This window comes from Falco peregrinus, chromosome 14 (genome assembly GCF_023634155.1).
Source record: "Falco peregrinus isolate bFalPer1 chromosome 14, bFalPer1.pri, whole genome shotgun sequence".
NCBI lineage: Eukaryota > Metazoa > Chordata > Aves > Falconiformes > Falconidae > Falco > Falco peregrinus.
Genome location: NC_073734.1, coordinates 9,603,477 through 9,629,262, shown reverse-complemented (window position 1 = coordinate 9,629,262; position 25,786 = coordinate 9,603,477). Strand labels below are relative to the sequence as shown.

General features: G+C 37.6%; 1 protein-coding gene across 1 annotated transcript in view; it reads left to right on the top strand.

Moving 5' to 3' along the window:
- Positions 1 to 1,278: 1,278 nt before the first annotated feature.
- The window catches only part of WWOX (WW domain containing oxidoreductase), a 531,047-nt gene continuing 506,539 nt past the window's right edge, over positions 1,279 to 25,786 (top strand). Inside the window, exons 1-4 of the mRNA XM_055818936.1 lie at positions 1,279 to 1,423; positions 4,016 to 4,080; positions 5,336 to 5,393; positions 6,567 to 6,745. Of these exons, the coding sequence (XP_055674911.1) occupies positions 1,317 to 1,423; positions 4,016 to 4,080; positions 5,336 to 5,393; positions 6,567 to 6,745 (409 nt within the window). The 5' untranslated portion in view covers positions 1,279 to 1,316. The remainder of the gene's footprint in view (positions 1,424 to 4,015; positions 4,081 to 5,335; positions 5,394 to 6,566; positions 6,746 to 25,786) is intronic.

The window sequence follows — 25,786 nt, the reverse complement described above, 5'->3', positions numbered from 1 at the left end:
GACCAGAAGTGAGTGTGTCGCTGGAGTTTCCCTTCTCATATGTTTACCAAAGATAGTATGGTCAGAGTCTGTTTTACTACTCCCAGCAATACTTGCATGAAAGTTGGCTTTTGATGATGCATGAGTTTTTATTTGTAGCAGGAGGAGATAATTTAGGAGGTGTAATTCCTCAGGGGAACCTGTAAAGCAACGGGAGCAGCAGGGCAGAAGAAAGTTCAGGCTGCTTTTTCTAGACAGATACGCATGCCATTAGTGGGGGGTGAGCGAGCCGTGTAGGTCAGTGTCTCAAATAGTGCATGAAAATGTTACCCAAAGGAGTCATCGCACTCCACTGCTTTTGTGAGGTTGCACTGCCACCTGGTGCAGTCCTCACGGATTACAGGCTCTGTCCAACAGTCCGCTTGGCTTTATTTGGCTTGTAACACCTGCCAAAGGACCTGACAACGGGAAGACGCTGCTACAAATGCTGACAGTTGGGTCTGGTTATATAAATAGGTAGGAATATGTCAGCATACGGGTACGGGACCAAAAGCACTGAGGTGGGCCTGGGATGTGTGCTATGCCAGCTGAGTAATGCTAACAGACAGGGTCTTTTGCGTGTCACACCTGCAAAGTGAGCTGCCTGGACTCCAGCCGCCAGGACCTGTAGGTTGGTGTCAATTCACTGACCTGGGATGCTCCAGTCTTTGCAGCTGACGGTACTTATGTCGCCGGGTGGCACAGGCTTGGCAAAGGGGCCTGTGAAGCCGGGTGGGGGAAGCGGCCCGCAGCCTCCTGCGGGGGGTGTTCCCGGCAGCGAGGTACTCCCTTCCAGGCAGGCCTCCCTCATCGAGGAAAGCGACACAGAGGAGTTCTGACTAGCACGGTCACAATGGAGATCCCACACGGTCTCATCCCAGAGATCAGGAAGTGGCAACTAATGGTAAAAAGCTTAAAGAACAGTTCATTTTTCATTGCTTTCTGCCACCTTGCTGTGTATTCGTACCTGTCTCTGAAAACAGAGGGCTGGAAACACCTAGGGCTCCCAAAATCTGAGGTTCTTGTGCCATCCATGACGATGTCAACCCAATCCAGGGCCCCTTAGGGGTTTGTTAAAACTCAGTAACACCGCTACGACCCAACAGGGCTGAGGGCGCAGCCGCTGCTCAGCCGCGGGCCGAGGGCAGCGCCCCCGGCCCCTTCATGCGCCCCGCGGCAGCGAACTACGCTTCCCATAGTGCCCCGGGGCGGGCGCGCCGCGCCATTGGTCAGCCCGGCCGGAAGGGGCGGTGTGGCGCGCGCCCGCTGGCTGGCGGCGGCGCGGGGCGCCCGTCCCAATGGCGGCGCTGAAGTACGCGGGGCTGGAGGACACGGACAGCGAGGAGGAGCTGCCGCCGGGCTGGGAGGAGCGCACCACCAAGGACGGCTGGGTTTACTACGCGAAGTAAGGGAGGGGGGCGAGTCCGCCCGCAGCCCTTCGCCCACCCGCCCCTTCGCCCTGGGGCGGCATCCGTGGGGCCGCCGGTGCTGCCCCTCAGCGCGGGGGCGGGGGGCAGGACCCGCCATTTCCCGCCCTTTCCCACAGGGGCCAGCTGCCGCCGTGAGGCGGCGGGGGCCGCAGCCGGGACCCGTTCCCCTGAGACTCGGTTTCCGCTTTCCTGACTCCTGGGAGCGCCGAGTGCGGGCTATCCTCCCCCCCACTCCGCGGCGGCCTCCCGGTGCTGAGCCCCACCGGTGCCGGTGGGCGGCGGGAGCGGGACCGGGGCGGGGCGGGCTGCGCGGTGCTGAGCGCCGCCGGGCAGCAGCAGCCCCCTGCCCGCGTGGGAGCGATGCTGGAGCGGCTCCGAGAGCGAGTGGCACACAGCTGTTGCTTTTGCAGTACACGTCGGGGGTCTGTGGGTGATCCCCATAGGATGGGCAGTTGAGCCTCACACAACATCGGAGTTTTCTTAGTTTTCCTCCTTGTAGGAGTAGAGGGGAAACGGGTACAATAGAAGTTAAAAGCTATAAATACTTTCCCGCAGCTCATCGGTATACTACAGCTTCAACAAGCGATGAAAATTTGCATTTGGCACCATCTGGCTTCTGCCATTCTGAAAACGATTGCATCCTCGCTGGTTGCAAAAGGGGATGTACTGTAGGGCTAACTAACTTGTGGGGATATATATTTGTATCTTTTCTCTTCTGGTGGTTTCTGTAGCCATGCTGAACTGGGAATTCTGTTTCAGGGTGTTTAAAGCTGCAAGATTTAATCCCTTCCACAAAAAGGGGGGAAAGTATAGTGCATTCTCGCCAGTGGCAAGTTGGCATCTTCCTCCCAAGTTCTGTTCTCCAAGCACTGGACAGAATGCTTTAGTTTAGCTGTGCTTGGTTTGTAAACACTGCAGGTTCTCTCTAGATGTTTTTCTTAAGTCAAGCGTTGGTATATTTCCTTTGACTTCAAAAGCTCACTCAGAAAGGGATTGCCTAGTGAAAGTAGCAAATTGACAAAACAAGATATTACAGAGTACTGTCTACACAAACATTTCAACAGCTGTGGTTTGTAACTGTTGTGAAACTTAACTGATTCAATTTAATGAATGACATGACAGTAGTAGGCCTTTACTGGCTGAAAGTCTTGCTCTCTGTGTCTAAAAAAATTTGATGTGAAGAGGTGTTACACTGCTGCTACCTTTAATATAAGCTTTATATCTACGATACCTCTGCATATTCTGGAAACTTGCTTTTAAACCTCATCAACAATATGAACTTTAAACTTAGATGGAATAGGGTTGCCTTGGTTTAAGACTTTTAAAGGCCTTTGTGATGAGTTAGGTGTGCACACAGTTAGTTGCCAGAGCTCAGCGTGTGTGTGTTTGTTTGTCAAGCTGTGGTAATTTGGTTATATATCTTACATCAGAGAGGAGTAACTGGGGATCTGGTGTCTTTAGTGTATGAGTGTCCTGAAGTTCAAGTGCTACTACAGGTCACAAAGATGTACTTACTGAGTCTTGGACCACCAGCTGTGATTCTTGTAATATGGTATGCTGTCGCTGTGGGCTAACTGCATGATTGTAAGAAGGAAAAGTTACTTGCTGTGTGTAAGTTGTTGTTGGTACTAGATCTGTAGTTTAGTGATTATTTGTGTATGTTATTCAAGAATGCTGTTAATCTTTATTTCCTACTTGGGCAGCTGTCGATTTGGGCACTTTCAAGTAATCCCTGCCTGACTCAATATAAAAACTTGGTTATTATTTTAAAATATTTAGTGGAAGATAAGATTTTAATATCCAACCTGATTTTGGCACTTTGGGTACATTAAGACATTTATGTGCACATCACTTTGCTTATTAGTCTGTAGCGCAGAAAACCTTGTCAGTGTATTAATTCTGTTACAGTGATTTAAATGAATAAAATCTCTGAATTAGAAGAAGAAATGTGGTACCATTTTCACCCACATTAAATAAATAGCCTGATAGTCTAGGCCTTTGGATAAACTTACCTGTCCAAAGCTGCAATTGCTCATGTAGAAATCCAGACTTATTTACCTTATAGCTTGCAAATCAATGTTACTAGACAGGAGTTTTAGAAAGATGCTTTTGCCATTTGAAAATTTCCTAATATTATTTCTACTAGTTTCTGATAAATGTTCTTGCTTCTTTCTTCCTTTTTCCTGCCAAGGATCACCATTTTTTTGAGACATTTTCTGAGTCTGTTGATGTTATTCTTTAATGGCTTTTAGGTCTTCTTTCTTCTCATCTAAAGCAAGAAAACTTAGATTGGAAGTCAAACATTGATTTGAAATTTTGTAGACTCCTACGCTTTCTGGCTAGTTACTTTTCCTTCAGAACTGTGGCACTATGGAAGCCTGATAAAGGTCAAAACTGCTGTTAGAAGTTGTTAAACAAGGGACTGATGTGTTTCTTTCTCTGTGGAAGGCAAGCCATTTTCTGAACCATGTTTTTAAAAAAATAAACTGCATGAAAACAGAAATTTTAGATTACAATACAAATTATTAAGCAATTTTTTAAAGTCTTAAACTTTTCTTTTCCTACAGCCACCTGGAAGAAAAAACACAGTGGGAACATCCTAAATCTGGGAAGAGGAAACGTGTTGCAGGAGGTTTGTTTTAAGTTTTTGTAATGAACTGAAATTGTTATAAATGTCAGTTAGAGTCTGTGCAGGAACTAGATTTCATTTTGACGCTGATCACCTAGGCAAACTGAGCTTGCAAAATACAGCTGGTTTCAGTGGGGTTTTACCTATGTGATTGTGTCTCTGTAGGGTGATCATCTTGCAGTTTTATGGCTTTCCCATGTTGCTCTGTAAAGCCAAAGTACTAATTCCAGGGTGTAGGGATTGTTTTACTGTGGCTTGTAAAACATATAGTCAAAGGCTGGAATTCTCTGATTGGGTACTGATATCCTGGTGTCCATCAGATAATGTTTATAGCTGGATTATATTCTTCAAAGAATATATTTCATCAGAGAATATCCCTGGCACAGGAGGTAGTCCCATTAGTTTTCATTTTACTTGTTTTTCCTAACCCAGTTGAATTTTTGTGCCAGAACACAAGACAGCCAGTGTTGCAGAACACTTCAAAGGTATATGACTTCTTAAGGACCTTGGATCAATGCCTTAAATTGGATCTTCCCAGAAGATTCTCTGTGGTGTACCTAGGGTTACTATACTGTTGGCAAGCCATATTTCTTTTGGCATTGGTAATGAGACTATACTGGAATGTTTTCAGTGGATTTTGTGCTGATTGAATTATAAATTAATACTTTTTGGCCAGGATTAGAAACATGGGGAATGCTATCTGTCAAGTACTTCTGTAGGGTCTTCTATATAAAGTCTTGTTTTGTAAAGATTTATCATTTCTGTTCTTTTATTTGTCCTTCCAACTTCACAGAATCATTTAGGTTTGAGTTAACGTATCCCATATCCACATGCACATTCTGATCTGCCAACTTTTGATATGTTACATGTTAACTCCTACATTTAAATCAGTGTTTTTACTGTTTATCAGGGATATATACAAAACTGTGCAGTATAGACACATATGTAATAGTAGGCATGGTTGCATTTTGCTGTCTTGTGCTGTAAGATGAAATAATCTTTATAAAGAATTATTAGATTATCTTTATACTTAATATGCAGTCATTACAGTTGTACCAGATCTCCTATGTATTTTACTTTTATTAGAGTGCAATTGTGTGTGATTAAGGAAGCAGTTCTTTCAAGTTCCAATGTTCAAGTGCAGTTTATCTACAGAAATAATGCAGAATTTTGCCACATGTGTCTGAGAAATCACTTAAACTTAAGTCTGAGTGTACTCAAATGCCTGAAAAAAGACAATGTTTTATATATTTCCTAGGTCTGCCATATGGATGGGAGCAGGAGACTGATGAAAATGGACAAGTCTATTTTGTAGAGTAAGTATGTCAAAACGTAGAGGAGTAGGACAATTGTGTTTCATTTTGGGCAGTCTCTGAGTTATACTGTGACAATATCAGCTGGAAAGACAAAGAAATAAGTACAACTTCAGAATCCATATGCAGATATTACAGTTGTAGTGGTGTCTAGCCACCCATTTGTTGTTTTCTGAATTCTTCCATGTGTACAGAAATATAAGCTTGGGTGGCAAATTGATGTGACTTATGTATCCACATCTAAAAATGTGAGCTGACCTTCAGGCAAAGTTTATGTAGGCTCATTTTGTTTGTATACCTTTGTGGATAAACTCTGTACATGTAACTTTAAAAACATATCCAGAATTTCATGGCTGATTATGAATGTTGCAGTAGTGCTTTAAACATACAAGATGATAACGAAACTGCTGCAGCCCTGACTCACTTGCAGTGTAAAGCACAGAAAGAATATAGCACAGGGACTGAGCTAGCAAAAATTTTTAGAAAGGTGAGGGAGGAAGAAGTTCATAGAAGCAGAAAGAGATTTCTGGGAACATTTCCTTTTTCAGTGGCAGGGTCAAAGTGGGGTACTCGCCTTAAACTGACTTGGCAGAATGACGAATATTCTCAGGCCAAAATAGTATGTGTAACCTCTCTGTCCTGAATACTGAACGTTGTTGCTTAGTGTCACTTTCTGATAATCGTCTGAAGAAAAAGAAAAGTTGGTTTTAGAAAGGTGAGCTTGACCCAAATTGTGCCATTTGCTGAGCTGATGTGGAGCTATTTGTTTTCAGTTGTTTCAGAAAAAAGTACTGAGCTATATTTCTTATTGGTATATTGTTTCAAGGGAGTAGCGTAGGCCTCTTTTATAGAGCTCCTAAGAGAACATGATCTTCCCTAATATAATAAGGTTTTTCCTTTGGCAAAGTTCTGCTTTCTGTGTCAGGGGTTCACATGAAGTTCAGAATGGGGCTGTGAAGTATGTGAATACAATTATTAATGGATGCTGTCACAGTTGGAAGAATGTTTGATAAAAAAGTAACTGGGATCATTTTAATAAAACTGAGGAAAAAAATTGATTTTGGGGAATTTAAATAATCCACTGGAATTGTACACAGCAGTAATTGAAATAAATTTAAAATCTAAACACAGAGTACAGAAGGTTCCAGGCAGTTGAATTTTTATGTTCTTTTACAGCCACATAAACAAAAGGACTACCTACCTTGACCCAAGACTGGCCTTTACAGTTGAAGATAATCCAGTAAAACCTGCTACTAGACAAAAATATGATGGAAACAGTACTGCAATGGAAATACTCCAGGGTCGTGACTTGAGTGGGAAAGTGGTTGTAATCACAGGAGCAAATTCGGGTATAGGTAGGTTAACATTACACATAAGGTGAAATAGGCAATCTATCATACTGTCTATTAAACAATCTATCAAAGGCTACTTTGTTGTTTAAATATCTGTCTACTTTTGGTATTCAAACTTGGTTTGCATTATTTCCATATAAACCCTCTAGTTAGACTATTTAGGTTTGTATACTACTTTACTAAAAAGTGTGGTAAGTTGGGAGCTTAGATGAGTGCTGCAGGAAAGACATTAAGTTCTGAAACTATTGATTTTTGTCGAGAAAAATATTAATGGAGGCATTTTACATTATGTGAATATATAAAGGATGGCTGTGAAAAGGGTGGGAAGTTTCTTTTTATGGTCTTGGTGGCTAGGACAGGGAATAAAGTTTTTATCGCTGCAGGGGAGTTCAGATAAACTATTCAGAAGAAGTTTCTAATGGCAGCAAGTGAACTCAGATAAAGATTTTTCTAAGGAAGCTGTGGAATTTTTATGTCTGAAGATATTTTCAAGTTAGCTTGGTGATAAACTTTTGTCAGAATGTCATGTTTGATGCTTCTTTAGGGCAAAAAAAATGTTTGTGACCTTTTGATATCCCTGCTAGTTGTATTTTCTAACAGGTTTGTAAATCCTTTTAAACACTCAGCTTGTTTAGGTGTCTGTTACATAGTATTACTTCTATAGGGTGTGAGTATGAGAGATTCTAATTAGCTGCTTTTGTTTCATTTTATAATGAAGCTTTGGTGCTTAGGGGCTTTGCCTTTCTTCTCAGAAGACAGGATTTCTTTGCCAACTTAATTTGCTAGGCTGTTTGAAGTTCCACTTGGCAACCTGCACAGCCTATGTCTTTTTCTGTGGCTTAAATGTGTGGAGGAGCCACAAATATTAAGACGCTGGTGTGGTTTGGTGTTGATTTAAACTTTTTTGGTAAGTGAGAGGGTCTACCTAAATCCTAGATAACAGCTAGGCTTTTGGTCCTTTCTGTGGTTTGCGTTTTTCTTTATGGTGGGATTAGATCAATATTGAGAGTCCTTATGCAAATTATTTAGTGTTTTTTTTTAATGCAGGATCTTGACTCAAAACACATTTATAAGGGCACTGGAAAACCTCAGAGTCATTCTGGAAAACGGGTTAATAGCAGGACTTATCACTCTGAATTCTGTTGGTTTTTACCCCTTAAATAATTAAGGGAGTGTTATCCCACAGGAGTCAGATGAAGAATTTAGAGCTTTGTGGCTTGCAATTTAGGCATTAACAGCACTTGTCCCGCTGTCGTCGCGTGATACGCTTCTACAGATTAGTATTGCAGTTAGGGCAGCAAGTGTTGTACTTACCTGTCTCTGAGGAATTTGTAGTTTCAAGTGAGGTTTGTATTCCAGGTTCTTGGTGCAGCATGTCTTCACATTGCATCCAGCAGTAGAGTTTGCTTTGTATGCAACCGCGCAGTCTCAGAACACTTAAGAATTACCGGGACTCAAATGATTTGATTCTTATTTTTTTAACGATGATGGCGGGGGTTGGAACATGATCATCATTAAGGTCCCTTCTAGCCCAAACCATTCTATGATTCTATGATTTTCTTTTGGCAGGAGAGGAGCTACCATTCAGAGTTGCTGAATGAGCTGAAAGTGTTTCTTATATGACAAAAGATTAATCCAAGATATAGGATGCTTTTGTCAAGATTTTTTTACCCCCTGTTTCTCCCTTGCTTTATACTCTGGATTCATCACAAGTAAGTGAGCGTATCTTTGCACCAGGTGGTCTTTGCTTGTGATGTACATGGGCAGATTATATGTACACATATATACTTCCTTGATTTCTGTTAGTAGGTGAGGGAAGGATATCACTCCTGGTCAGAAGCATAACAAGAAGAGTGGAAGCATTAGTGAAATGAGCCTTGGGTTTGTGCTGCTATATGAGGTTAGGATATAAGAAATCCAGAAGTATGAAAATGATGTAGCAAGTAGGTGATTAAGGTGGTGTTATGGCCTATATAACTCAAAACTCTTGCATACCGTGTTGCGTTTAGTATAGCTGTAGTCCTGGATTCTGTGTCTGATACTGCTTACCAGTTGCAGTGGAGCATGGATTAAGGAGAAAGCAGCTACAGGGTTTACGCTGCTTATGTAATCCATGTTCTTTTCTCCTAGCTCTAAGGGCTTCTGAGAGGACATAATCTGAGCTGGTTTTGTGTTGGTTATGACTTTTGATTGACCTGTTGGATGGAGAAAAACGAGGTTCAAACTCCTCAGTGTTAAGGGAACGCTCCACATTTGGGGTTGGCTAATAATGTACTTGTCTAATTAATTTGGACATAAGTGGCAGAACTTGAAGTTTTTGAAACTGTTGTCTGAGTTTTTAAAATGTATCAGTCTTCGCTTAACTCCTAACCACACTTTGTGACTCTTGGCAAACTCCTTTGAATGTGTCAGTGTCATGTAATGGATTGCAATGTAGAGATTCCTTGGAGCTTCAATATGTCTACACAATTCTTTGGGACTCTGTGTGGAAATACTAATTAGCTAGCTCAAGTGGAATCTTACCAGTTTTGGAGCTTATTTCCCAGTTATTTTAGGATTTCCGTGCTGTGCTCCACTTTGTGTTGTAGATACTCCTTTTAAACTCTGTATGTGTTTTGGGGCTAGTATTTCTCTCACTGAGTATTTTGAGGAGTAAACTATTGCTGTGTTTTCAGAAGACTGACATGCTTTCTTTAAGAGGTAAGTCTAAATATTTCCAGGGAAATACTGCTGTCCATTAAGTGACTGAAAAAGAATGTATTAATTGTTGAGCATTTGTACTTAATAACATAAGGAGAAAAAAAATAATCACTCAACCCTTTCATTGTCAAAATTAGTTTCAGTGGTATATTTACAACTAACATTATGGTATTTCTACATTTGTTGAGAAATTCTTGATTTCAGGATGGGTAGAACAAAGATCAAGGTGTAAGCTAGGAGAGTGCAGGGTATCAAAATGCAGAAAAATGCTTTTTCAATTACTGCATCACTGGATGCTCAAGATAAACTTTAGAAAATGCTGAGAATCCCTTGAAAGATGGATGAACATAGATATGTTTTTTTATTATTATTATTCATCCATATACACTGCTTTAAGAGAACAAAAGTTTAAAAACAGATCAGCAAAGATGGAATGCAAAGTTCATTATTTGTGAATCTAATACAAAGAATTCAACGTAGCTTGCCAGGAACATTTATTTTTCTTATAGTTGAAAAATCTCTTCAACTTCTGAAAAATAGAGTGAGTTAATTACTAAGGGAATACTTTGGATGACTTCCGCAGTGGTAGAGTTTTAGTGCTATTGCACGTACTGGCTTCTCAAGTGTTACTTCAATGCCATTAACTTCTCTGAATATGTCTGTAAAAAAACCCTGTTTGCCCTGTGGTGGTTCGTTTTATTACTGATTAGGAATATGGACTGTAAGAATTTCTGAGATTCCATACCCATTTTCTTAACCTAGTCTTTAAAATTGCTGTCAAAAGTTTTGGGGAAAAAAAGTACAAAAAAAAAAAAATAATTATAAAACACTTCCTTAGTTTTCATTAGCAACTTGCCAGAGGTTAAATAATTACTCTGTTCTTACAATATAAAGATATCATGGAAGACTGAGTTATTAGTAAAATTTTTTGTTTGTTTGTTTTGGAAGCTTTTTCTTCTGCCAGTGCAGTCCAATTCTTTAGATTTTTTTTCTGATATATTTTTTTAAGCTTAATCAGAATTTTAGTCTGACTATCACATTAGAAGTTGAGGTAACTTTTGGTCACAGTAGAGTTGGTACAGTAAAAAGAAGTAAGACTGAGTTACTGAACAGTTTAGCTGTCTTGTGTCAGTCCTCCCGGTTTTAATTACGGTTATATGTACATTTAATTATGAGTAGTGTAAATTGTCAGTTTGTTCTCTAAAAGTAAGACTTATTCCACTGTGAGGAATTGAAGATAGTGTGCAGTTTGTGTGCATTGTTTTTCTGTTTTAAAGGTCTTAGCATCAGTTAAGTTACAGAGAAAATACTTCCCTAGCATGCTTCTTGTATGAATAAAGTCATACTTTCTAATTTTTCCACTAGAGGGCTGTGTTGCTCTTTGAAAATACTAAACAAAAGAGACCTGGTGCTTTTTCCTGTTTTTAGTAAATGCTCCTGTAATTTTGTTGTTTGTGTTCTTAATTATGAGGGCTAGAATTTGAAATTTTAAAAAGCATGTCATCTGTTCATCTAGGTTTAATTTTGTGAGGAGATGTGGTATTTGCAACTGCGTGTGTAAGCAATCTCCTGAATTTAAACAAATTTTTTAAAAATAGTAATAATTGGATTCAGTATTGAAGAGACAGTTGTGTAGCTGATGAGATTTTCTATGATTTGTATAAATATTGCTAGCTGGTTTTAGGATTCTTATAGCTGTGTGACCTTGAAACTGCAATGTGTTCTGTTTTCCGTACCAGGTGCAGTTGTATCTAACCTATTGTGACTGCTAGAGTATGCATGAGTAGTGAAATGTAAGTAGTATTGCAGTATATTATGGAAGGGCAAAATATGTATGTTCTGTGCAGTCAGGCAGATTCCACAAAGTAGACTTTTTCTCAATGCATTTCCAAGATTTCATCACAGAACTGTATTGATAACAACCAAACCACTGCACAAACAGCAATTCTAATTTTTCTGCCATATGAAGGTCAGAAGAAATCTGTTAATTGCTTTTGTGAGGGGTGCCCAGAACAAGCAGCTTAATTTTTTTTTTTCCAAATACTGAAGAAAATCCAGAAGCTTCGGCTATAATGTGGCTTGCTATATTGCTTCCCTTGATTATGTTTTACCAGAGTAAAGAATATAACTTTATAATTGTGGGAATGTTTTATATTAACCAACAATTATTTTGAAGAAATAATGTTTGGTTAAATGGAATTCTCTCTTTTTTTTTTTTTTTTTTTTTTCCTGGCACTTTTACTGCTTTGCTATGAAGAGGTCTTGGGAGAAAAGTTGGGTATGAGGTACTATTAATCAGTACTTAAAAGATGAGTCACTGCTCCAGTGAGCTTTCAGTCTGCATATACTTCTGGTGTGAGAAGTTACTGTATTTCTTTTATTTCTTGTATAGAACCTCAGTATTAGCAGCTTTTGTCATACTGATGCAGAAGGTTGGGAAATGTGCTTATAATTTATCACAGTTAAACATCTGCTTTACGATTTAAAAAGTTGTTCTGAGTAACTGGCCCTTTAATTTATAAATGATAAACCAAAACTTTCCTGCTTTATTCCTCTCTCTCTTAGCTTTTATTCTTCTGATGTCTATTGGTGTATTATGTTTTAGGTGTGGAAAGACAGTAATAAAAAATGGTTATTGCAAAACTTGTGCAAGTTAGGTTATAGCATATCACTTAAGTTTTTAAACTCTGAGTCTGATTAAGTTACAACTAAAAATAATCAGTAAATTTAGCAGAAGATGACATGCTTTATTAAAATGATTTTACAAACCAAGGAAATGCAGAGCAACCTACTTTAATTTTTTTCTTCTAACTACTAAAATACAGTTAGAAGCTATATTCTTTCATTCTTTCTTTTTGAGTTGATTTATGCTACACCTATGGCTGATTTTTACCCCCTTAAACACATGTAGCCAGTAACTGAGGATCAGGCATATGAAATCGGGGGAAGAGCCTTAAAGTTAAACTCTGTTTTGAGCTCAAAACAATTAGAATAGAGCTTATGCAGCTTTTGACATGCATTGCGTATTTAATGAGCTGTATTCCCAGTATCAAATGTCACAGTTAATTGCAGCGAGGGTTTATATATATACACAATCATAACTGAACATTGTGAAACTGTAGAAGGTAACATTTTGACAATGGGTAACTTGGTAATTTACTTAGTATTAATCATCATGGTAACATGCAGATGATTAGATTTTGTTCACACATGGTGGTGCTTTTGTGATAAATACAAATTACATAGCCGTGCAGTTTATCATGTGCATTTCACTGTATCACCTGCACCTCATTCAGAAATCTCTCTCATATGGGACATTATTTGAACACTTTCCATCTGTGATCAATGTAGAATGGCTACCCTTCTTTAAATTATTTTATTCCCAAAATAATTCCCAGTTTTCTGTCTCCCTTACTGGAAAAAATACAAGTTTCAGTGGTCTGGGATGTGGGATTTGCTGTGTTAATTCTGGGACCAGTAACATCTAAGATCTTAGACTGTCAGGGTGGAAACAGAACTTTAAACTATTGGAAAACTAGGAATCTCTCTTTTCAGTAAGCATATAGTGCTTATATTAATTCAGAAGGTCCAAGATATTTTTCTTGTGTAATCGTTTTATTGTATTAAAAAAGTTATTTTTGGTAACTTTTGGGTTTTTTTCTGTTTATCAAAGGAGTATAAAAAAATAAGTAAACCTGTACATAAACAATACAATACACATGGCCAGACTGTGCTTTGGCTACTTGCTTTTGTCCTTCATCCTGGCAGAAGCTAATGAAAGTTTGTTTTAGTGGGTAAGTGACATATTGCATAGCCTCAGAATTTCTGAATTCCTGATTTCTGAGCTGTTGTTTTTGTATGTTGTGTGGTAGTGCTTGAGCACTTCTTGTATCAGTATTGTTCTGAATCTTTCCTGTAGTTAAAAAGCAGAACCTATGTTCAGAGCCTTGGTAGAGGCAGGTGTAGTTCAGCTTTGCTGCATTTCTTATGCCAGTTGAGTAATAGCCATTACTCAATTAGCAGTTTAAGCTACTGCCTGTAAGAGGAGTGAAATTAGACTTTTAAAGCTTATCTAAATTTCTTGTGAGACCATCTCTAATAGAGAAGTCTCCAATAGATGCTGGCTAGCTTTCATCGCTATACCCTAAATCTTTTGGCAATGGAGAGATAAGAAAAGTATGATGAAAAAGAACACCTTTACTTCTTAAGGAATCAAAAATGGACTGCTTTGTACCTGCAGAGAAGAGAATTTTGTGAATATGGGGAACGATTCTAGCTGAAGAAGTTACTGACATTATTTGTGGGCAACGTAGCATTTTTACTGAGGCTAGCTTTATCGGCCTTCACAAAGAAGGTAACATTTGCTGAATCCTAATTAGACCAGTGAATGGTCTCATTTAAGTCAAACTCAGATCATATGGGAGGAATAAAAGAGACCCTTACAAATACCATTGAGGACCCTCATTTTAATAGTATTAGTGTGACTGTCTTAAATATGTTCATTGTCTTTCGCTGTATTGCGTGGAGTTTGGTGGTCTAAGCCTGCAGATGTTTGTCTGAATATTCTGCTAGATTGCAAATTTCCCTTGAAAAAAGTGCACATTTTTCTTTGAAAGCATGAAGTTTATATTCTAATTTCTCTTGTCTGTTTCCAGATGAAATAGCATTTAAAGGTGATACAACTGGCAGGACTTCTACAAAGGAACTGTTCAATATACTCCTCTGTTTCAGATGCACTTTAAGATTTCTTGTATGATTTTGGAATTTTTCTTATGTTGTAACACCTGAATTTTGTCAGCGTTGAAAAAATCAGCCTGTTTTTGTTTGATAGTTTGTTTTGGGGAAGAAAAATCCTTAAGAGAAAATTAATGTGTCTGGTTTTGGTCTGTATTGTTATTTTTCTCAATGCAATTCATATGTTTTCTTGAAGATTTCTAAGTGTAAACTTTTTTCTGTGTTTTATTATGATGAGTAAACAGCAGGGTGTTTGCTTTCCAGGAATTGTCTATTACTCGCATCCCTTTTTCTTAGAAGAGCAGAAAAGAGGGATGTGGCGTGGGTGAGCAAGCTTGTGGCAATGCTTCTTGATTGGTCTTTTCCTACTATCTAGATCTTTTCCTCAATTTAGTGGTAAGAGTGTGTTGTCTGAATCAAAATTAGTGTTCATAAATGCATGAATTCCTATGGATTAATAAGGTGAAACTTCTGCCTGTTTTTATTAGGAATTTCTGTACGTGACTATATTGTAGCTCAATGGTGCAGAGAATGGAAATACTGGTGTTTTGCGAAGGAGATGCATCTTATGTTCTTGCTAAACCAGCATAACTTGTGGTAAAGACTGTTGCAGCCTTTGCACTGTTGTATGTTTTCATGCTGGAAGTGTTTCACATGTGGAGAACTGAAGTGGGTATTATTTATGGAGGTTTGGGTTCAAAGCTTATTGTGAGGCAGACAGAGAGATCAGCAATATATAACCTTGGATTATTTTTCTTGGCCAAGTCCTAGCTGTCCCTGAGATTGGTTTAATGGGATAGTTTTGTATTTATTGAGCTTTTAAAATCATGAAGGAATTGTTCCTTTTTTTTGTGTGTGTGTGTGTGTGTGTGATTTCTAGGCTTCATGTATCACAGATTTCACTGCTATAAGCAGCACAGTATATTATCAAAAAAGCCCAGCTGGCCTGGGTGCTGCCAGTGTGTATATGTTTTGCCCTGGAAGAATAAAATAACCTCTCATGAGAAAAACAAGTTACTCAATAAAAACATCGGTTTGCAGATGTAACTTTTACAGCAGGGTCTTCTGCCAGCACAGTTGTGCTGTTTAGGGACTGTTTTCTTGCCAACTTTTGCCAGCAAAATAGTGGCAATGAAGATTTGGTTTTGAGCCCTTTTAAACTGTGGTTGGGTGGGGAGGGAGAGACAGGGGGAAAATAATAATCCTTCAGCCTAATACAGTTTGGTATATGCAGCTACATATTTCAGTTTTGTGTTGTTACTCTTGCTTCGACAGACATTCATTCTCTTGAGGAAAAAATGCTTGCTTAATGAAGAATTCATGGGAAAGTAATGTCGAAAAATTAAAGGCTGAATTTTTAAAGTCCTGTGATCCATGTGCTGTGGACCAAACTTGGCATGCATTATCTTAAACCTACATGAGTAGCCCTACCATAAAAATATGGGTGTCTGTATAGTAGCTTTGTTGTTTGCTTTGTACTTAAACACTTAAACACACCTTAAAAAACAATCTTAACACTTCACTCAGTTTTTTCCAGGTAATTTTGTTGTGGAAGTCCAAAGCTTTGTAGCAGGCATGAATTTTGTTGTACCAGTGTCTTTGGGGAGTGGGAGTACAGTGCTTTTCCAGGAGAGCCTGGATCGTGCAGGAAGTGTATTTTTGGCCAGAGTGCATTAGCTGGGTAATTGGTGTAGAAAAGCACAATTTATAGAGGGGAAATGTGCCTGTGGGGTAGAACTTGTAGCTCGTTCTGTTGTGGGATGTTAGTAGCTGTCACTCAGGGATTAGTACTGATGTATTTTGAACAATTAAAAAACTACTAAAAGCTATTATTTTCAGACTTTGAATAATGTTAATAGGAGAGGGTTCTCCTTAATTTACAGTGCTGTATTATGAAAATTTATGGTAGGTCATAGTGATTGAATTTTCCATGAGTGCCATTACTTAGTTTTAACTCTGGCTTAATATTGTGGAATACCAACATTGCTCTGCTTTACGTAAAGCTCCAACTGTCTTGTTACATACTGTAAATATTACAAAGTCCTCTTGGATTTCTGTAATTTATTTTTCTTATTGAGTAAGCTGAAAATGGTGTCAGATGTTCATACTGCTTTTTCATGTCCGTTTTGATGAATCTATTTATTACTTCTGTAATGAGTAGTACACATGGTTGGTTAACCAAGTTATTGAACTTCATCAACCTTGGCTGAAATTCACAATGCACGTGAAACTTGTTGTAACATGTAAGAAATTACATCTGGGCTAAAAGGTTCAATAATGATTACTACTTGTAATGGAATCTTTTTACAAAGGATGGGATTCAGCTGTATGCCTGTGTTGTACTTTCTAGTACTTCTTTTACAGGGGAATAATGTATTTGTACAGCAGGAGCCTTCATATGTGGTACTTTTTGTCTGTTATCTAAGAGTTAAAAAGACTTTTCAGTGAGCTGCAACATAACTTGATTGCTTTTCTGTCTTTAGAAATATTTAATTTCACAAAGGTTTTTCTCATTATTTTATGCCTATTTCATAGTTCAGAGATGAAAAGACCCTTTACATGATTCAGTCTATTTTGCTGGAAAGCAGAACTTGCTCTCTGTACCATGTTCTGTCTTCATGTTTTGAAAGCTAATTGTACTGTAAGAGTTTGAATGGTTTCAGCTGTACATTTGTATTTTTTTGGAGTGCTTCTTAGATGGTGAGAACAGAAGAGGTTGATAAATTCATATTGTTTTCTAATGACAGCATCTTCCGAGACATCTAGAGACTTTTCTAGATGCTGTCAACTCTAGCTACAGCTAAAGATGTACGTTAACAGACATGGTATTTTTGGCTTATCAGCAGAAAATTTCTTAGTGATTATACCTATGCTAAGCAGTAGGGTCACAAGAAGAAAGGATTTCAGTGTCTGGTGTCCCTTTTAAACTCATCATGCTTGATTGTGTCAGATATTTATAAGGTTTTGAAACTCAAGTCTGAAAGAGTAAATCCTTACCAAGAAGGAAGTGAAAGGAGGCAGGTAAGAATTTGGGAAGATAAGATCAAAATCCTCACCTGATTGACAGGAGTCTTGCTACTGACTTCGGAATTAGTGAGGCAAGAATTTTGCCTGAATTATAGAATAGGAATAGTACTGTGAGAAAGAAATAGATTTTTTCATTTGTCCTAAAGTCTACGATACGCAAACCTTTCTAAAAGATGTGTGACTTAGGAAAATAAATACATGAAATGTCACATTCTTTTAATAATTCTCAAGGGAAGACCATTGAGAGCAGAAGTAGTTTTATCTCTTGTGATTTTTTAAAAATTATGATATTTGTGGTTTTTAGCCCTGTTATTGACCACACAGTAAGTCTTAAGCCTTCCTGTTTTTATTTTTCTTCTGTGAGAAAGATTTATTTTTTTGTTATTGTTTCTTCACCTTTTTCCATTTTTTTCTGTAGGCTTTTCTTTTTAATATGCGAGACCTTTGTAGCCTTCTGTTCAGCTATATAATCTCAGTTTTTCCGTTCCTGTAACATCTCTTGGGTTTTGATTTCTTGCTGTACTTTTACATGGTGGCTTTTAGTACTTTATCTGTTGCTTCAGAAAGCTCGGTACAAACCGGCTGTGTTCAGATCTGAATAGTTCTGTAGTAATACACACTGTTTCCTCTACTTCATTTAAGTATAGTTACCTTGGTCACTGTTTCCAAGTTCGTGTACTTAGTCTCCTTTATACTAAAAAATTAGTGAAGTTAGGTTTTCTGGTTGTTGTCATACTTTATTGATAGTAATAGTATCTTTGTGAGCAAGGAACTGTCACAGTTCAGTTCTGGATATATTGATTTAAATCTTTTGTATGCACTGTGACTTGAGATTCAGAAAAATGTGTTGCTTGGAATTTTTTTTTATTTTTTCCAGGTTATGTTAACTTTGTAGGAGATACATTTCTTGCCTCCTTGTTTATTTTTTATCTCCACGCAGCTTTATCAGAACATTCTCTGATTTGGTCTCCTTTATTTTTGGTATCTTAACTCAAGTTCATAAAACTTGTGTAATTTTCCTTTTGTGATGATTAGTCAAAAAGCTGCCTTTGTGAAAAAAAATCACTGTTTTAAAACTTTTTGAGGAGGATCTGTCATTCTCTTCTAACGCAAATCAAATTAAAGAAAACATTATATTGTGTATTGAGCTCCACGAACTGTGAGAGGTTCTGGATTTGTTCCTCTTCTGCCATTGGCAAGCATGAGCAGCATTTCTTGCTGCTATATATTTCTGTGTTACAGACATTAACTCTGCTACCTAAGATTTTGCAAAATATGTCACGAGTCTTATTTTGCTCATGGGGCAATATATGGCTGCAGTAACAGACCTAAGTTTACAGATTATTCTGTGATTATACAGATTTTTCTGTCACAGGAGAAAAAGTATGCTGCTCTGAAAGCTATTTTAATTCTTTAGCAAGAGTAATTAAGATATATTAAGAGCAGATAATATGGCAACTAGAAATAATAAAGTTTTTCCTAAAAGCACTGTATTTGTTTGGGTCTGTGTCCAGCTGTGAGCAGCTGCTGAGGGTATAACTCTTATTCTTTGTTGAAGGATTTTTAACTCTGAAGGTAAATTTGGACTACCCTGTGTCTTGCTAGGATAGGCTATGAAGAGTGCATAAAAAAGTGCATGACCTACTTGGCAGCACACTTTTGGCATCCTGAGTGAATGAAGATTGGGATCTGTGAGAAGATATCTTACTCTATCTGTTTCTGAATCTAATCTGTGATCAAAGGAATAGAGAACTAGACTTCCTGATTCCGTTTTCGTATCTGGTACTTTAAACACTTCTCTCTTGCAAAACAAAAAGTTATGTTTCTAGAATGTAAGGCAGAGATATGCTTCGTGATGGTATATGATGTAATTTGATGAATAAATGTCACTTACTAGACATACACACACAAAGATTTTGTCATTTAGCTGGGGAACTTGTCGTGGACAAGGCAGACTGAATAGGAGGTCAGGAGTTGTACAGCCTGACTTCGGTGTGATCTTGAGTGAACTATTGAGTGCTAGGTTCTGACAACCAGTAGAAGTTTTTTTTTTTACCTAGTTCACGGTACTGTTGCAAATTGTGACTGAAGGTCTTAGAATACAATGTCGTCACAAACCCAGTAGGATTTAGAAGATGTTTTGTATGCTTGTTCACCTGGCAGTTTTTCTTATTTTACAGATCTAAAGTTTTGTAGCCATATGTGTTTTTGGATTTAACATCCTATTTCCTGAACTGCCAAGGCCTACCTTGGTGGAAGGTGAAAAAAAATTAGTATAGAATGGGCAGCTGTAGGTGGTCATTTGCTTTAGAAGGTTGTTGTCATTGAGCTCTTGTGTGGGTTGCTGGTGTTCCAGCTGTTAGAAGGTAGACCTTTAAATGTAATCTAAAAAATACATATATGTATATTAGTTTTCTTGTGGGAAGATGTGTGTTATGTTTTTGTGCCCTTCTTGAAAGTGTGGCAGAAAGGTCTTTTTTTGTTGTTGGTGTTGCCCATGGCCTTATGTTATAATTTAATGACTTCTAATTCTTGCTTGTTTTCCATTCTTCTTGCTTTTGTGTGTAGACACTTTTTGTTAATACTGTTCTTATTCTTCATCTTTTGTTTCAGAACTCCATCTCCTGCCTTACTTTGTATGTCGGAACCACATGATGGATCATTTGAGTTACATAACAGCTTCCCATCTCCCTCTTTCCTTCGTAGTTTAAAGTACACCCAAAAGGTTTGCCAGTTTTGAACCTTGGGAGGTTGGTACCCATCCTGAATACAATCAAATAAAAAAAAATCTAGAATTTAAGGAGGTAATCCAGGACTGTATCAATTCCCAAACCTCCATGTCTTGTTATCTTGCTCTTTGCTAGCTAGCTCTTATCTGCTGGTTTTATTTGCTTGCACTAGAAGGAACAATGAACTGCATCTTCCCTGTATTGAGTTCTTTTCACAGGATCCCAAAATGACTCTTGTGTTAAAAACTTCCTCTGCTGCCTAACTAAACAAATTGTCTTATCTCATGTTGACCAAAGACACAGATGGGTAGCGACTGCCAGAAATCAAGTCAAGTTGTTCTAATTTTCGGTCTGCTCATCTATTCCTTTGTGAGCTCTTTAGAACAGGACCTAGTTGTGTATGTTTGATTCTCTAAGACATCTTTTTTTGTAACCCAAATTGTGAGCTGTTTAGGACAGAATCTTGTTTTATTATTTATCTGTAAAATGTCTAGTATACATTTTAAAATATTTCACTGTTTGTGTAACTGGTGTAAATAAATATCAAGTTTGTTTTAAGAAAAAAATTGGTCCAATTTATGTTGTAGTACTTCCTTGGTATCTTTACATAACACTGAGTATTTCTCATGGAATAATTTACAGATTAAAGCTTGGAGGATCTGGCACTTTAGCTGACAGCACAGTATGTCTTTTAATTATTCTACCTTGGATGAAGTATTCCTCTTTATTAAATTTATTTCTTTTATTAACACTGTACTGTTGTACTTGCCAAAAGGAGTTTCAAAACATGCAACTGATTTTTTTTTTTTGTTATGTTTAATTAGGGCTCAGCTCAGCAGTACAGAAACCTATGATACTGTTGGCTTACAGAAGAACAGAAGTGTACTTGAAAGGAAACTAGACAACTGGCTTTTTTTCTCCATTTTTGCTTTGGTTGGGAAGCTGGTTTGTTGCCTAAAGCTACTGCTGATGCAAAGAGAAGCTTTAGAGAATGAGTTTGCCAACCCTGTTTCTCTGAACTTGCAACACTTTAAAAATATCTGATTAAAAAAAAAAAAAGCCCAAGGGAGACAGTCAAAGATAAATTTTGAATTCTCTGGGCTTCTTTCTGATCACTTGAGTAAGCTTGTCTAAGAAGGTGTGTTAAAAATATCGATGTGTGTGTGTGGGAAGCCCCAGAGTTTTGGGGATCAGTTGAGAAAAAAATGCCCCTTAAAACAGCTTTCAAAACCTAGTTGAGACTGAGTATCTGATCAGATTTTTTTATAAATCCAGTTATGTTTGATCTTAACGCTGGTACTTTTCCAGAACACAAACCCTTCAGAATGTGAAGATTAGGTAGAAACTAGAGTCTTTTCATGGTTATCCTTTTTACTGATGTTAGGTAAATTCTTTTTTTTTTTTTTTTTGGGGGTGTGTGTGTGTGTGACTATTGTAAGTTTTGTTGCTGCTGCTTCACTTTAGCTTGCCTCAGCTTTGCTATTAAATAGAGACGAAGCCACAGTAGCATGCACGCAAATGTTATTTATTTCCTTAATAATCTATTCAAGTAATGTTTATTATAAATAGACTGGCTTTATTTAAATAAAAAAAAAAGTTCGCTTATCCCATAGTGACTAAACATTCAGGAATGATTACTTACTGGGAAATAGTGTGCCCTAAACGTCATGTTGAATTTGACTACTCAGATCTGATCTAGATTTCATTGAGATGCTGGTTTGATGTTGACTCTATGTTGTGGGCAGATTTACTGGTTTTTTGCAACTCTAATTTTCAGTTAAATGTTTATTTTAGAGGTGTTTATTTTGCAATAAAAATAGTGTATTAACACAACTGCAGTCTTACAAAATATTTTTTTATCACTTATGAATATAAACATATGTAATTCCAAATAGAGTAATTTAGGTTTTTTACTAAAATTAGGAATATGAGTCATACTAAAATGAGTTCTGCTCATTTTGAGACAAAGTTACTCACTCAGCCTTCTTTTAAGATGTATGTAACTCTTTTTGTTTGACTTGAGTTGGTGGTAATACATATAGATGCACTCTTAGGTGGAAGGCTTATTTTTGTTTAGAAAATGTGAAACTGTGTGCCGAGTTGCTGCGTATTCAGGTTCCTGTCTTCCCCAGTGATATGTTGTATGTTATAAAGGAAAAATTTATACAAACAGAAAAATAAATTCTCACATAAATTTTCCTTAAACATTGATTTATAAAGCCAAATGCTAAATTCTGATATTTTTTTAACTACAATAATTGATTTGTGTTAGGAAACTGGTTGACTTGCTTGCAAGAAGCAACACTGTCATTTTTAAAGACAATCAAAACAAAACATGGATTTACTCTATGGTTGAAGAAACACTGAGAATAAAAAAATTCAGACAGAGTAATCTTCAGTGGCAGATGTGATGCCAAGATACAACTAGTTGTGTTAATCTATGCAAATGTTTTTAGTATTGGTAAAATGCTACTCTAAAATGCCACACTTTTTTTTTTTTTTTTAAATCCACAGAAATATGCTTGGGATCTGGTAGGAGCATGACCCTATCATTTAATAGATGAAGAAAGGCTAGATGAAACATGAAGGCTGAGACTTGGTGGTTTTTTTTTTTCCCCTCTGAAAGAAGTGTGTGTTATTTATACAGAGCTTTGCCATTAGTTGAAAAGGAAGATGCTTGTCTGAATCCTTTTTGACTGGGATTTTTGTTTGCTGATATACATCTAATGCAAGGAGTAGGTGTGAAAGAAAACTGGGATTTCACAGAAAATTCATTTTTTTTCTCTGATTCCCCCTCTCTTCCCTTCACCCTAATCCCTGGCCACTGTTCATCTAGTCAGGCCCCTAACAGAACCTGTTTGTATTTACATGACCTAGCAACTGAAAAAAAAACATCAAAACAAATCTTGATTGGGATGATATGTACAGTTTAGTATTAAATACCAGTTTTGGTTCTGTCTACCCCTATGTTTTAATTAAGCTTCTTAAAGAATATCTAACTTAATTCAAAACCACAGCTTTTCAGGGTAGCCATCTCTATGTATTAGGGGTAGGCATTTAATAGCTGGTGGGAATTGCCTTTACACAACTAAACCAAGGTCTTATCATGGGACATGCACCATCCTTGGAAGTGTTCAGGGCCAGGTTGGATGTGGCTCTGAGCAACCTGGTCTAGCAGACGGTATCCCTGCCCATGGCACAGGGGCTGGAACTGGACGACCTTTAACGTCCCTTCCAACCCAAACCATTCCCTATGATTCTGCAATTCTCTAACACGATAAGTAGCTTGGATCTATATTTAATATGCTCTATGTCACAATAGGGTTCATTCCAGACTGGAGCTCTTGGCTTTTATTGCAATAGTTATGTTGGACAGTACCTCTACAAGCACCTCTACAACATGAAGGGTAGGAAATGTGGGTTTGATTTGCTGCTAGACTATACCTTTGGATAGCTGAGATAATTATCAGCATTGGGTTTTAACAGAGCTGAAAACTTTGTTCATATCTTGTGTCATTGCATTTTAAAATGAGTTGGTGGGCATCTTTGGATAGTACAACTAGAGTAGATACTAGATCTGACTGCAACTTTCTGGCTCTTAGGTGCTGTGTATTTTAAATGTATGTGCCTGATGTAGTCACTGATCTATATTTTTGTTTGCTTGTTATTAATTTAGCTTTCTTTGTCTCAAATGATGCATTTTTGATTTTTTACAAGGACAGTGAGTCACAGATCTATATAGTCACATCAATTTAAGGATGTTTTTTTCATATTTGTGCTTCCTTCAGATGAAACTAAGTATTTTGAGTTTTGTCAGTGACAATGCAATGCACTTACTGTTAAGAATAACTTTGCCTTGCCCAGAACATTATATTGTGATGAAGTGTAATGTCTAATGAGTGTGTATTTTTAAGCTGGTTAGATGGAAAACAGAACCAATGTATTAGTCATCGTTTTTCATTTTGGTTGGCATTTTCTGTGGTTCATGGCTCCAAGAAAAACACATCTGTCCAATTTACACACAAAGGGAGAGGCAGGATGTATCTCAAATAACATCAAACTTTGCAATGAAAAATATCAGTATCTCATTACCATGTGCCTGCAAACACACAGAGACAAAGGTGCATTAGTATTTAATGCAAATTGCTCATTTTAAATTTAGTCTTCTAAAAATACATTGGTGTTTTGTTTCCTTGAAAACTTGCATTTGGAGCAACTTGAATGGGTCTCTTAAGATTTTATCATAAATACCTATATTGAGCAGAGTGGTTGTGGCCAACCGATCCTGATACAGAATGCATGGTGCTTTTTGGGCTCTGAAAACTGAGTTTGTCAATGATGTGGTGTTCTGCATATGGCTGCCATCACTCCATGTGACAGATCTGTTGCTTGTTGTACCCTTAAACCACCTGCACAGACACATCATTGTTGCAGTATTTCAAACTGAAAAGAAGCTTATGTTATTCTGAATTCTTCATCACTTCAGCACATTTGAATCTGCTTTACTCTTTTTTTTTTTTTTTTTTCTCCTGAGGTGTTAAATAAGATGATCTGATTCACTGTCACTGGGGTTTAGGTGTTCCAAGTTGAAATAAATCTAGTGATGTCTAGGAGACGAGTCTCTTCTCCATTTATATGTACTTCTCTTGGGTCCCAAAAAAACAAAGCACACCTAATCTGTTGCTGAGATGCAGCAGTTGGGATGAGAGTCTATTTTGGATGATAAAGAGGATTTTTTGCAAGTTCTTGAGTGTTTAACCTTTTCACAACTCTCCTCTGAAGCAAAACTGGAGTTGCATTTCATGTAGAGTACATGTTGCATTTAAAAAAAAAAAAAAGTCTTGTGTCAGGGTTTTTCTCTGGTTATTCTCATTTTCTTCCTTTTTAGCTGAAATAGAAGTTTACCCTTGATCCAGGAAAAATGTAGTTTTATTTTCAAAACAAAGGTTGTTTGAAGGAAGTAACATCATCTACCTGGAAAAATATTTTTGTGATACTTTTATTACTTCTGCATTAAAGAAAAAAATAGTATGAGTATAATTTTGATGATTGGATATTGCAGATGAACCTTCTGGTGGTTGAATAAAAATTGTTGTGCCTTATCAGAACGTTAAGGGCTTAAAAAGATGCATACGTACTGGGCTCTGTTTGATGGCTTAAAGCTTGGGGAGACTGCTGGTTCTGTGCATGCGGTACGTTTTCTAGGTAAGCTGTTGGATTGGTTGTGCGGAAACACACTGGCCAAATGTGAGAATATTTTTCTTCCAAAGATCTTAAAGTAAAATTGAAGTGCTATGTATTGGCCTCTTAGTTCAAGAGGAGGTGTCTAAGAAGTTGTTTGTTTTTTTCTGGAAGGAGCTCTGAGTAAGATGACCGAACCGCCCCCCCCCAATAGCATTCTTTTTACGATCTTTGTATCACTTCTGTCTGGAGGAAGGAGTTCTCTAACTTGCATGTTTTTTACACTATCAGTGTTTAAATGCAAACTCCTGAACTAGTGGTTATGCTGCCCTTGAGTGAAAGAGGCCAGAAAGTATTTTTTCATTTATGTTTAGTGCCAAGAATGTTTTAATTAAGGTTTCAGATTTTCTAGATTGCAGAATTAATTTAAAAAGCCGTTGCTTTTACTTTATGAAGGTTATATAAAACTATTGATCCTTCCTGAGAAGAACCAAATTGTACAAATAAAAAACTTCCTATTCATTGGAAGTTGGATTTTTGCTTGCAATATCGTAATACCCTATATGGGAAAGAAACTGCTCTTCCAGCTACTAGTTTATCAAAGAATGATTTTGTATAAGTCTCTTACCCATTTTATATTAAAAGCAAATATTTCCAAAACCCCCCAGATCTA